Source organism: Neofelis nebulosa, chromosome 1 (assembly GCF_028018385.1).
Source record: "Neofelis nebulosa isolate mNeoNeb1 chromosome 1, mNeoNeb1.pri, whole genome shotgun sequence".
In the NCBI taxonomy this organism is placed as follows: domain Eukaryota; kingdom Metazoa; phylum Chordata; class Mammalia; order Carnivora; family Felidae; genus Neofelis; species Neofelis nebulosa.
Window position 1 is genome coordinate 236,124,171 of NC_080782.1, and position 13,669 is coordinate 236,137,839.

The window sequence follows — 13,669 nt, forward strand, 5'->3', positions numbered from 1 at the left end:
TCTTCACGGTATGTGGAGAGGTGTCCCGGAGATAGAGATCATCTTGATATTTGTCAGGCTCGGGACACTTTTCCTATTAGACAGTAGAAGACGCTGCAGAAGAAACACGTTCTTTTGCCCTAAAACAGCAAGGGGCAAGCCTTTAACCAGAATACACCGATCTTTACAAGTCTGGAGAAGGTAGCCACTGGTACTCATTCTGTACGTGATTTCCACGTCCCGGTCCTGCAGGGTCCACCCAAGGCACTTTTATTTCAACCTAGAGTCCCCATCCTGGTCTACTTCATGGACAGTTTTAGCTGAAGGAGGAAGCAGAGACTCTGTCCCTGTCCATGGTGCGCACTCTAGGAGGAATGACCTTTCCCCGTCGCTACCAGGGGCGTTTTGACCAGAGAAAAAGCAAGTCGCGTCACCAATGTTCCCTCCTATCTGTCCCCAGGAGATAGATGCAAAGAGATAGCGACAAAGAGGCTCTTCTGATTACACCGGCAAACGAATTTTTCCTGTGTCCTGACTAGATGGCCTCGGGGGATTGGTAGGAGCGGAAGATGCTAAGCAGAGGCAGGGGGAAGTCACCTATGTGACTGAGTCATCGTGCCTAGAAGTATAAAGTTGTAATGTGATAAGGAAGCAGGCAAACTTCACAAGAATCTTAGAAACAAACACGCACCTATGTCTCTTGGGGGGAAGGGATTGGAGTGTAAGGACGGGACGGAAGGTTGGTTCGTTAACTCACTGAAGGTGCCTTAGCAGAACAGTCAGATAAAGAGGACTAGGCTGAGGGAGGAGCGGTCGTGTTAAATTACCACTCTCCCTACCGGGATTTACTTCTGACCAGAGGCATTCTGTTGGCTATTTTTTCCCTAACCAAGAACCAAACAAGAGTGACTTCTTTGGTTCACTCTTCCTTTTGCCATATCCTGCTTGAGGTGTACTTTTTCTCCAGGCTGTATTCAGCTACCTGTTTCCTGATGGTGCAAGAGAAGGTCCCCTGATATAAAAGGGGACTGAGGTATTCCGGGGGGGGGGGGGGGCGGTGCTCCCCGGGGGGAGGTATTCCGGGGCGGTGTGTGCTCTTCACGGAGCATCGCCCTCACGGTCTCCGACCCACTGGGGACAGGGGGGTTCCTCTAGTTACCCGTGACTGCTTTGAGCGTCTCACAAGTTCCCAAATCGCTGCTCTTCATTCTGCATTAACGCACAAGGGGCCTTCACTGCACCGAGCGCTGAGCTAGGTCCTGGGAAGACTCCCACGTGGTAGGTGCCCCTCTGAGTCAAGTGGTCTCATTTAAGGGTAAGGAAAGAAACGTGTTAAAACAGCTGTTATGGCAGGACATAACAGGTCCCACGAAAGAAACCTTACTTTCTTACTGCGTTTGGCAACCATTTCCCTGCAGCTTAAACCAACTAACTACCAGTGGTTGGTTGATAGACTCGTTTGCTGAGCCACGAAGGCCTGTACATCATGTAAGGACATGTTAGAATATCTTGGCTGGCAAGAAAGTCTGAGAAATGACTTAGTGATTTTTTTCTAGCTGTGGAGCATTATGATAACCGATAGCAGTAACCCCCATTCTGTGTGTTCTTCCTTTCTGCTGAAAACAGATCAGAAGAAACGACCTTCAGAGGCAAGAAAAGGCGCTTAGGTTAAACAAAGGGAGGTCTTGGTAATAATGTTATTAAACAGTGGAAGAGACCCCCGCGCCCCCCCCCGGGAGGATTTTGTGAAGAGGAAATTGGTCACCCACCCACACCAAATGCATCCTAGGGGCCTGGCCTAGCTGCAAAGGATAACGGCCCCTCAGAAGCCCAGTGAGGAGGCGGAAGAAAGATACCCCAGAAGTGTGTCCCTTACTTTGACTCTTTTGGGCTCAGTTTGTTGGAGATTCCATTCAAAGCTACACGGCTCACATACACACATAGGTCAAAAGGCACCTTCTTCCCGAAAAAGACTTGTCCTCATCCTGCTGGCTTGGCAAACAAATCAGTGTCTTCTTTTCATTGCAGGCAAGTCACTCGGAAGAGGGGCTTTCGGAAAAGTGGTTCAAGCATCCGCGTTTGGCATTAAGAAATCCCCCACGTGCCGGACTGTGGCTGTAAAAATGCTGAAAGGTACGGAGGCTGTAGTTTGGGCTTCGGCCGACCCACCAGATTCCCGAAACACTGGTACACGTTAGCTATGGCCTGGGAACAGACACAAGCTACTTCTGCTCAGGCCACACCACTGTCTTTACTGCTGGGAGCCCCTTGGCTTCGGGAGTTTTCTATTAGGCCAGCAAGAGCGCTGAATCAACCCTGTAAATGAAACCATCCAGCACCGTCCACGGGAAAATGATTTCTGTCACCTCCAAGACCTTTCTCCTCTCACATCTCAGGCTCGAAACTACCAGCGATTTAAGCTCACTGTAACCACAGGTTCAAGATTTTGGAGGGATCCACGAGGACATTCTAAGGGGAAATCAGCTGTGGGTTGTAAATCCCAACGGCTTAGCTGGGGCTTGACCTAACTCTAAAGTGAAATCGTGAAGCCAGAATAATTGAGACCATCAGAACTCTGAACTGTGTGATAGCGTCAGGTCCCAAACACAACACATTTCCTCTTTAGAAATTTACATAGATGGATAGATAGATAATCTTTCTGGTGTTGAAAGACACAACCACTCAGAGAAGCCCTGGGGAAGTAGGGCCAAATCGCACGGTGATTCATGATCACCCGCAAGACAGATGAAAATGAGAATAGGGGAAAGCTGTATAAATCAGACATCTCAGGGATGCAGATGTCTTCTGAAGTATAGAAAAGACTTCATTTCCTCACTCGTGGTGGCATTTTTATGTTACTTCAACTCGTGTTAAGATTCTTTTTTTTTTAATTTTTTTTTTTTACTGTTTATTTTTGAGAGAGACAGAGACAGAGCATGAGCGGGGGAGGGGCAGAGAGAGAGGGAGATACACAATGGGAAGCTGGCTCCGGGCTCTGAGCTGTCAGCACAGAGCCCGACGCGCGGCTCGAACCCACAGACTGTGAGATCGCGACCGGAGCTGAAGTCGGACGCTTAACCGACTGAGCCACCCGGGCGCCCCACTCGTGTTAAGTTTCTAAAACCAAAAAGTAGGCCTCTTGCAGGAGCCCCAGGCAATGATATCTTCCACCTCAAAAGGCTGCCCTCGTCAAGCAAAGGCTCTGATAAAAACCCTCCAAGGAACCTGACAGTTCTGCTCTGAAAGCAGCCAGGGAAGGAGTCTCAAGGCCCACAAATCCGGACTTTTGTTCCAAATGGACTGCCCAGAGGATGGCAGGCCTTTCTGTGGCATGCCTACATTCCAGCACGCCACCCCACACCCCGTGGCCCAGGCTCCGAAGAGAAGAGGTATCAGTATGCCCTCTGTGTGAGAAGGCACCAGACTAAGTGCCTTCATGTATTAGCTTGAACCACAGGAGGTTGCCATTCTTCTTCTTTTTCTCTCTGCAGCCTTGTGAGGGAGATATTATTTCCCCACTTTGCAGATGAGGAGACATGGCCCAGAAAGGTTAAATCACCTCTGCAGGGCCCCAGAGCTCCCCAGGGCAAAAGTAGGGGTTTGAGTGCAGTGCTCTTACCCTCCCCCCACCACGGTGCTGCAGAAGAGGGGCTGTCTAGACCCGGCCTCCGGCGGCCTGTGGCCCCCAAACCCTAAAATGGCCCTGATCCGAGTTATGCAGGCAACCTAATATCCACCCTTGAGCTGAGTCGGGGCTCCATCTGGAAGCGTCTGCTTCCTCAGCTTGTCCCATTTCCCTGCCTACGACCACACATCATCGCCAGCAGAGATGGTCTTGTGCCCGCACTCGTCTGTTGTGGATCCAAGGTAACACCTGCCTGGGGACAGAGCGGTCTGAACAAGAGAGCTGGGTTTTCCCCTGTGCCAAGGGGGCATAAATGCCTGGAAGGATTGATGAGTCGGAGGAGGGGAATTCTGACTTGAAAATTTTGAAAGGCCGGCAGAACGTAGTGTACGTAATACAGAAAAAGCATACACGGTGTCTTGATAAAATGCTTATCTTTTTAAAGCCATTAGCCTGGATTTTAAAAAGATCGCCAAATCACCCAGTCTATAAAATCCCCCCCCAAAACCATTTTCATTCAGCTTTCTTGCTTGAATTGGTTGGCCATCTGTTTCTAGGAGAAATTGAAAAGACAGACTGTCAAACAAAGGCCATGAGTCAGAAGCTCTTTCAAAGTACCCTGGAGCAGAACCTTTAACCTTTTCGGGCCTGATGCCCATGTCTGCAATGAGAAGCGTATTCACGGTGTTTATTTTTCTAACAAATATTTGTTGTGCGTCTCCTGTTGAGCCAATCCCAACCCTGTTGGGAAGCTTCTAGAGTTTATCTGGTTATTAGTTAGAAAATGATCTGCAAATGATTTGTGCTTACAAAATCCCATCCACATGCTTTGGCCATTGGCCATTTCCAGGGCTGTTCTACAGACTTACTTGCACATGTGTAGAAAGATTACACATCGCCATCTACTACAGTGTTATTTGTAATGGGAAAAAAAAAAAAAAAATAGAAACCACACACGAAAACAAAAAAAAAACCGGAGACCGTTCGCATGCCAGGAATGCTATTAATCAACTAACAAGAATTGGAAAAGTCTCTGACACATTAAAAAAGCAAATTAAAAAAAAAATATATATATATATGTATATATATATATATTTTTTTTATGACTCATGTAAACAAAAAAAAGACCTTTATGTGGGTATATATGTTTGTAAATACATAGAAAAAGGTCTATCTAGGGAGGTATGTGGTTGGAGTGGCTTTCACTTTTTACTCTATGTACATCATATTGTTGGAATATTTTACAGCAAGATTGTAGGACTTTATTTGTTAAATTTTGTAAAGTCTTACGGATTAACCAATAAGAAAGACCGAAAAAAGAAAAGAAAAAAAAAAAAAGAAAGAAAAGAAAAAACAGACAGAACAAACTTAATTTAGGCTTTAGACTCTGCTAATGCTTAGACTGATGTTGTTTATCTCTGAGAATGGAGTTGAAGGCAGATGCTTATGGATCCTCACAATTTGAGATAACCCTGCAGACTCCAGGGAGGAAAAGGTTATAGGGAGAAAATAACACATTGCAAAGATGTTTACAGAAGTGGCCATTCCACTCTTGCAGACCCCTGGTGCTCCTTCTTTGTCACTCTTCAAAGAGGGGAAAGTGGGAAAAAGAGGGGAGGTGTGGGCGCATCCCCTGTCTGGAAGGTTCTTGCTGCGCCTGGTTCTGCAGAGCGGAAGCCTTTGGAAGGTGCTTTCACGAGGTGCCCAGCTCTGAGTCAGCGCATTGCTGAGCGGACCAGGTCCACCGAGAGGAAATGCCCAGTGACTAACCCCACCACTGCTTCTGGGGCTTACTGTAATCAAAAGGATGTTGGCTCAGGAGGGAGGGAGTAATGAAAACAGTCTGGAGTCCTGGCCTTGCTGCAGAATGTGGGGAAGTTAGTGAAGCAACCGTCTGAGCCTCGGCAAGCATGGGGGGCAGGAATGCCGCCTCCAGCGGAAAGAGCCCCATTGTCCTGTCGCCTTGACTCTTCCTTGTTTCTCACACAGAGGGGGCCACGGCCAGCGAGTACAAAGCTCTGATGACTGAGCTCAAGATCTTGACCCACATTGGCCACCATCTGAATGTGGTCAACCTGCTGGGAGCCTGTACCAAGCAAGGAGGTAAACGAGAAGGAGGGACCGCTCCCTCTCTCCATTCACATCCTAAGAGCAGAGTCTGACACGTAGCTCTTTCTCCTCGTTCCTCCGCACCTCCTGAAAAATAGCCTCTCGTGTCCAGAGGAGACAACTTGTCCACTTACAGAAAGGTGCTCCCCTCCTAGAAATGCCTTCCCTGTACAGTCAATTGAAAGGTTCTAAAGAGAAGGATTCCCTTTTAGACCCTTCCCATGGGCTCCAGGTCAAGTGAAGGGCATTTTTTCTCTCAGGACGTGGCCAGAGCTGAGGTAATGGACAGAAGGTTGAGTATTCCTTGAAGCTTCCCATAGAGAAAGGAATCCCTCCTGGGAGGATCTCAGGAGGAGGCGATGCGGGGGACAACCAGAGGGGCCATTCCCTTCAGACAGGTTTTCTCCACTGAGGCAAGCAGCCGGGATAGGGCTGTGGGGATGACTGAGGACACCAGCATGTTCCTGAAGACCTTCCGGTCTTCCCCTATGCAAGGTTAGTGCTCGCGTGTAGATGTGCGATCGCTGCTTAAGCCAGAAAGAAAGATGCAAGAGACCTGTGCGCATGAGTGTTATCCAAGCTCAACAAAAGGAGTAGAGGTGAAGGGTAGTTGGGTAGACGTACCTGTTCCAAGGAGCCGTGGGTACAGAAAACAGCCAAGAGCCAGGAGGCTCCAGCTAGAGACCCAGCCGTAGCTGGCCGCGCCTCCATCACCGTGGAGAACTGACAAGTGATAAGCCATCTGTTTGGACCTGCAGGGCCTCTGATGGTGATCGTTGAATATTGCAAATACGGAAATCTGTCCAACTACCTCAAGAGCAAACGAGACTTATTCTTTCTCAACAAGGTAAGGAGCTTAGGGTTGGGAGGTTTAGGCTATAGCAGCTTAAAGCATGAGAAATCTCTGTTTTTCCACGAATGACCAAGCTTCGCACCGAGTCTCTGCTTTTTTCCTTTTTTGAGTTTTCCTTGCATGCTAATATGTCACACTTTTTGTGGGCAGTGCAGAGAATATGTAATCCCAGCATGTGCGGCGATAGAGGTTAAACTTTAGCAGCCATCTACCTAAATACCTATCTAAGCATCTTGATCGGTTTTTTCCTCTCTCTCTCCACACGTACACACGCACACATCACTTGGCGACTGGTTTCTTGAAAGATGATGGCAAGTAGAATTGTCTCCATTTTTTTAGAGAAATTAAGGCCTCAATCAACTGAGTGACTTTTTAGTGAACGAGAGGCCAGTGATGGAGCCAGAGAAATCACGTCCTTCCCTTGCTCTGCCCTGACTCTGCCTTCCCCAAACCCTCACCACGCACGTCAGCTCCGCACACACACGGAGCCAGCCTGACGCACTAAAATAAAGCTACGTAACAAAAGGGACGCGAGGCTTTAAGTCCTGAAGGCAAACAAAGCTTAAAAGATTATTGAATGGCGGAGAAGGTATAATAAAACTTGGCCGGGGTGACCCGTTCCCCCAGTGTCATGTCCTTCTCTGGGCTGGAGCAGCTTGGGAAGCAATAGTTCAACATTATTAACCGATGATCAGCAGCGTTGGTGATGAGTCTATGCGGGGTGGTGGTTTCACACGCAGACTCTGGAATCATACATCCTGTCCGTCTCCACCGCTCAAAATCTGGGACCTTGGACAAGTTACTCAATCCCTCAATCTCAGTTCCCTCATTTATTAAACGGAGGTAATAACAGAACCCAACTCATGGCACTATTGAGGGAATCACTTTTTTTTTTATTGAACTACGCATTCCCAAAGTGTTACCTATCCCTGTCATCACTGGCCCACCGAGATAGAAAGATAAGGAGAATCCCACCGAATGCCACCGATGTGGATGACGGATAAAGTGCCACACCTCCAAGAATTACACCCACCTGCCACGTGGACAGGCGGATAAGAACGACCAGACAACTGGCCGATTCTCTCATCCCTCCAACTCTGACCCAACCGAGGACATAGGTGGTCTACTTGGAACCATATATACAAGAACATAGTGTTCCCAGTTTTAAATCACGCGCTCTAATAATTCGAATCTTGAAGCTGAAGGGGTACCTCACTGGCTCAGTAGGTAAAGCCTGTGACTTTTGACCTCAGGATCCTGAGTTCAAACCCCACGTTAGGTGTAGAGATTACCGCAAACAAAGGATCCTGAAGCTGGAAAGGATGTGTGCGGTCAGCTAGTTCACTCTCTCCCATGAGAGATGTGCCCGGAAAAGTCAAGTGATTGGCTTACGATTCGCTTGACTTTTAGTGATTTAGTGATTCACCCTCCAAGAGGTGAAGTCGGGGAGAAAAATCCCAGTTCTCTGGACTCCCCCATGCAAAGCTTTTTTTGTGCCCTACCAGCATATACGGGGAGAGGGGGGAAGAGCAGGGGGAGAAGGGGCGGGGGGAGGGGAGAGGGGGAGACCAGAAGAAAAAGGGGAAAGTGGTGGCCTGGACTGAGAGCAGTGCAAAGTCCCTTCAGTCCCGAAGTCCTGGACTGGCTTCAAAAGAACTAAGGCAACGGCACACCCCAGGGACCCGGGCAGGGCGGGAACGTTCGGGTCTGTGCATCCTTTGTTTGGAAAGCTTTGCTTCCTACTCTGGCTATTTTTAATGAGTCGCCTCCCTGTTGGTGGAACTTTGCGTTTTCGTGGAAAACACATGTCCGTATTTCATATTCGGAAGGTAAAGGAATATAAAGAGAGAGTGAAGGGAAAACCCGAAACGGGATGTTTCATTTTCCAAACGGATGCCCCAGGATCGTTGAATACTCTTTGTAATAAATGTCACCGTATTCTGCCAGAGTCCCGAAAGCTCGGTACCTAGACCTTTATTTATTTCACGGAGGTGGTTACCAATAAGCAAAGCTGAGTGGAGCATAGATTGGGAGTCAAGGAGGGGGTGAGGCAGCTCGAGTTTCTGGTCCCTGCAGACCCAGGTGCCCAGGCTGTGACCCCTGGGAGGATGAGGAAGAAGTCTGCCCGGAGAGTGTTGCCAGGGGCTGAGCCATGAGCAGATGTGTTGAACCCGTTCCTCCCCATACCCTTGCCAGTGCTGTTCTCCCCGCTGCCTGTGTGTCCCCAGGAGAGGCCTTGTAACCAATAAAATGTCAGTCCCCGATTGAGCAGAACCAACTCTAACTGCCTCCGGGAGACACAATAACAAGGAATTCTAGTTCACCTGTTGTCAGGCACTGGGTACCTGTGCTGAGGCCTTCCGACCCGCCCGCAGTGCTCCCTCCCAGGGGTCAGGAGCCCGGTACCCCCCCAACGGAGTCTGTCCCCCCATCTCCCCTGTGGCTCCTTCCTCTGGTGGCTGTTTACTCCCACTGCGCCCTCTAGTGGAAAGATCTCTCCTATTTGGTGACAGTTCTAGGAAAGGCCACGCAAGGCTGCCTGGCTAGTTGCCCCCGGACCGGCGCGCCGTGCAGGTGCGTGAAGGGACCCCACCGAGCCCTGGCCCCTCTCCGCCCCTGTCGCGGTCTAGCCAGCTAGCATCACCGCACCAAGGTACACACGACACGAGCACATCGCCACAGGGTCACCGGGAGCTGAGCCTGCAGTGTCCCGGCTATGAGATGAATTCCCAAAGACGCTAGAACTATTTTCTGGGTCCACGTGAACGCCCCAACCGGGCACCTCCTTTCCGAGGAGTCCACCTACACGACAAGCTGATGGAGCTTTTCCAGTGAGGAAAATGGGACCCCCCAGAACCTAGGTAATTTGCCCAATATCACATGGTTAATAGAGGAGCCAGATTACAAACCAGGGCGTGGATGTCCAGCCCAGGATGAAAGGCCTTTTCTGCCCTTATTAGGATCAAACTGTATCTTTGTTCTGAACGGAGGGGAGAAAAAGAAATGTTCACGTTCCGTCCTTCCCCAAACAAATGAGAGAAATTGAGAACCACAGCCTTCTCCCATTACCCACAGGGATGATGTCAAGGGAAGCCCTACGTCCACTAGGGATTGACTTCTGTTATTCAGATCGTCTTTCACAAGATGGCGGGCGGTATGGAAAACGTGATCAAGGGCATGGACTGGAGTTGGCCAGACCTGGGTTTAGCTTTGCCATTTACCACTTGCATGTGACTTTTATTCCTTGACTCCTCGGAACCCGTTTTCTTCACGTATAAGCAAGAACTACTTCAGAAAATGGCTAGGAAGATTAAATAAGAAAACGTATGTAAGATTCTTAATATACCGGCTCGCACAGAGTAAGCACTCAGTGAGCACCATTAATGTTTCTTTATCCTACCTAAGATGCTGTCTAGAAGCCCATTGAAAAGCAGAACCAGACTCTAGAAACCCAGGAAGAATCAGGCACCTGAGTGCCACAGGGCCCTTGCTACCAATTTGCTATCTATCCGTTTTGTGCAATGACATTCTCTCAGCTCAGGCGACTGCCAGCCTAAGGGCTTAGTTTGCTCATTGCTGTTCTGGAACTCTCTTTTTCTCCGTGTCCTTCTTGGTCTGTTCAAAGGATGCAGCATTACACATGGAGCCCAAAAAAGAAAAAACGGAGCCAGACCCGGAGCAAGACAAGAAACAAAGACTAGATAGTGTCACCAGCAGTGAGAGCTTCGCAAGCTCTGGGTTTCAGGAAGATAAAAGTCTGAGTGATGTTGAGGAAGAGGAGGGTAGGTATTAATTCCTTCCTGTCCTACAGTCTGAGATATTTTTACAACATACTGTGCATCTCTGAAATTTTTTTCTTATTTATCACCCTAATAAACATCCGTGGGAGACTTGAAGGGTAATGTCCTGAGGAGATAAGATTTGAATTAAGATTATTTACAGAGTTACTAATTTTGACGGGGAACTGTACAATTGTCTCCCCTCAGGGCTTTTTGTCTTGACGGATCATCCCCCGCCCCCATCCTTGGGTAAAATGGGCTGGAGGCCTGGAAAAATCTCGGATATTCATGTTGAAACTCCAATGCTCTTGAAACTGAACTCTGATCTACTTGTTGGTTTGTTTTCTGTTTTGCTAACATTGTTCCAATAAACAGGGATTTGGTAGGATAACAAGAGCCATCACAAACAGTTATGCTTTTAATGCTTTCCAGATTCCGATGATTTCTACAAGCAGCCCATCACTATGGAAGATCTGATTTCTTACAGTTTTCAAGTGGCCAGAGGCATGGAGTTCTTGTCTTCCAGAAAGGTCAGGCTTGCCCTTTACTGTCTTCTTCTCTGCCAGGCCCGGAAGACGTTCATATGGACACGCACTCATTTGTGCTATAAATCAATTGGCTCTTCCCAGTATTTGCTTAACTTATGGCAATTTGTTGTCATGTGTTGTCATCAACAGATGCCTCAGTTTGTCCTGATAGGACTGAGGAGTCTTGGATACCAAGGCATAGAACTTAACTCTGGGGGGAAAAACCTCACCAGGTTTCAGATTAGACGAATGTGGTGACCATTCTCCACCTTGCCCTCTGGCATCTTTTCAGAACTGGCCAGAATCTCAGAATACACAACTTCACAGGAGAGCTTCTGTTAATACATCCCAGTGGGGTCCTCCACGGAAACTGCAGCTGGGTCCCGATCCGACCTTGGCACCTCGGGATGAAAGGCTGGGCAGGGGGGGAGTGGGGGCTCAGGGCGGTTTTGCTTACTGGTAGAAATCGATGGCCAGCTTGGTTTACCAGGACGCTGGATCCAGGGCATTTGTTGACTTTGGGGCCATGGGTATAAAGAAATGCCTTCGTGTTTATGGTAACCCCTTGTGCGTTGAGAGTCGCTTCCTTCATGGAAAGGAAGGATGCGAAATGGATCCTCCAATTAAGAGGAAAGGAAATCAGCCGGTGAGGTTAAGGAAATGCATTGATTACACAACTCTTTTCTTCTAGTGCATTCATCGGGACCTGGCAGCAAGAAATATTCTTTTATCTGAGAACAACGTGGTGAAGATTTGCGATTTTGGCCTTGCCCGGGATATTTATAAGAACCCCGATTATGTGAGAAAAGGAGACGTAAGTCAGTTTGACGTTTCTTGGGCTCATTTATACCCTCTCATCTTTAAACCACAGACCAAAGCCCTGGGTAGATATTTACACGCTCCCTGAAAACCATCATGTGCTTTCTGTGAAGACAAGCAGCCTGCGTGGCTGTGTCCCAGAGAGGCCTTGCGTGGGGCTCAGCAATGCCCCTTTCCCCTGGTCCTGGCCTTTCCCGGTTGCTGGCTTGGTACCTGTCCTTTGGGGCAGAACTGCTAGAGACTGCTAACCCGGGGAGTGTTCCGTGGGGCCCTGGTAAGACCGTATCCTCACCTCCCCTTGACTCCTCTGGGAGTTCCCTGAACCACTGGAAAGAACACCCTGGACTCTTCCCTCAAATAAACCCGGGTGATTGCTTCAGCAGGTGTGTATATCCCAGGAAGGGGTGGGGGAGGGTGTCGGTATTATCTTGCTGGGGAGGAAACAGTTTACCTCCCGAGTCTGCCCCCCTGCCTCGCATCTCCCTGCAGGCTCACCCTGGCTTCTCTTTCCCTGCTTGTTTTTGAACACTGTGTTATTTTTCACTTTGGGCGGTGACCTCCCGTGTCCTCTCTTCTCCAGCCTGAGGGCTTAAGCCTGTGTCTGGGCTCTGAGGATTGCTCTAGGCGTGGTTTTCCCACTTGGCCAAGCACACAGATCACCTGGAAGGGCTTATGGAACGAGAATTTACTGAGCTCCCCACCACCCCCCCCTCCCCCCCCACCGGCCCCGGGAGATTCTGATTCAAGGAGGCTTGGGTGGGGCCTGAGAATGTGCCTTTGTAACAAGTTTCTAGGTACCGCAGACACAGCTGATCCCAGGGCTATACTTTGAGAACCGCTGCTCCAACAGTCTCTTTTCCTGAAAGGAGAGCTTAGGAGCCCTGATTTGCAAAGCCTGTCGTTTTCTGTCATCTCTCTTTCAGCCTCTCTCACTTCCGTTTCACTGTCTCTGTCGTCCCTTATTTCCTGTCGAACCTCACCCGTCTCCAGTGGCGAGGCCTGAGGGGCCCGGGTGGCTCCGTCGGTTTAGCGTCTGACTTCAGCTCAGGTCACGATCTCGCGGTCCGTGAGTTCGAGCCCCGTGTCGGGCTCCGTGCCGACAGCTCGGAGCCCGGAGCCTGCTTCGGATTCTGTGTCTCCCTCTGCCCCTCCCCCACCTGTGTTCTCTGTCTCTCTGTCTCTCTCTCCCTCAAAAATAAATAAAAACATTTAAAACAAAATGTTTTTAAGTGGCAAGGCCTAATGCAGTGGGACCCCTGCTCTCCGAAGAGCAGGAAGATTTGTCTTCCCACTTGAAAACGAGCCACATGGTCTCCTAGAGGCGGTCGGTCTATCACCTTCCAACGCCTTTGCTCACTCCCCAGATTCAGTGACTTTTAAGATCATCTTTCTACATAGGGATGCCTTTCAAAATCCTCCTTCTTAAAAAAAAAAAAAAAAAAAAAAAAGCCCTGGAAATCATCAGTTTTATGTGTCCTCATTCAGGTCACTCTTTTCCAGGTCCCTGTAGAGCGCGCATGCTTTCTGTGGGGAGAAGGGCTTCTTACAGAGTCATGGAGTGAGGACACGTCAGACACGTGGGAGGGGCTCACCCAACACTTACTGCCCCATTGGTGTGGCGCTGCACGTTAGAAAGGCTTCCTCCATTCTAGGAAACCATAGCTGCTCTAGGAAATGATCTGTGGGCCAAGTGTTATCTGGGAGGTGACCCCGTGGGCACTTGGGTTGAACATGCTTTGTTTTCACGTCCTTCTGCTCAAGGCCCCCCTGCCCTTTTCTAGACTCGACTTCCTCTGAAATGGATGGCTCCCGAATCTATCTTCGACAAAATCTACAGCACCAAGAGTGACGTGTGGTCTTACGGAGTGCTGCTGTGGGAAATCTTCTCCTTAGGTAAATCTGGGGGAAGGGGGGAGGGGGGAGAAAGGGACCTGCACCCTCTGCCGCGCGTCCTCCGGGTAAATGCACCCTTGAGAAC

General features: G+C 49.2%; 1 protein-coding gene across 1 annotated transcript in view; it reads left to right on the top strand.

The window, feature by feature from the left end:
• FLT1 (fms related receptor tyrosine kinase 1) overlaps positions 1-13,669 on the top strand; it is a 174,568-nt gene that overhangs the window by 141,214 nt on the left and 19,685 nt on the right. Inside the window, exons 19-25 of the mRNA XM_058688848.1 lie at positions 2,008-2,112; positions 5,594-5,707; positions 6,472-6,560; positions 10,192-10,348; positions 10,778-10,875; positions 11,564-11,686; positions 13,473-13,584. Coding sequence (XP_058544831.1) covers positions 2,008-2,112; positions 5,594-5,707; positions 6,472-6,560; positions 10,192-10,348; positions 10,778-10,875; positions 11,564-11,686; positions 13,473-13,584 — 798 coding nt within the window. The remainder of the gene's footprint in view (positions 1-2,007; positions 2,113-5,593; positions 5,708-6,471; positions 6,561-10,191; positions 10,349-10,777; positions 10,876-11,563; positions 11,687-13,472; positions 13,585-13,669) is intronic.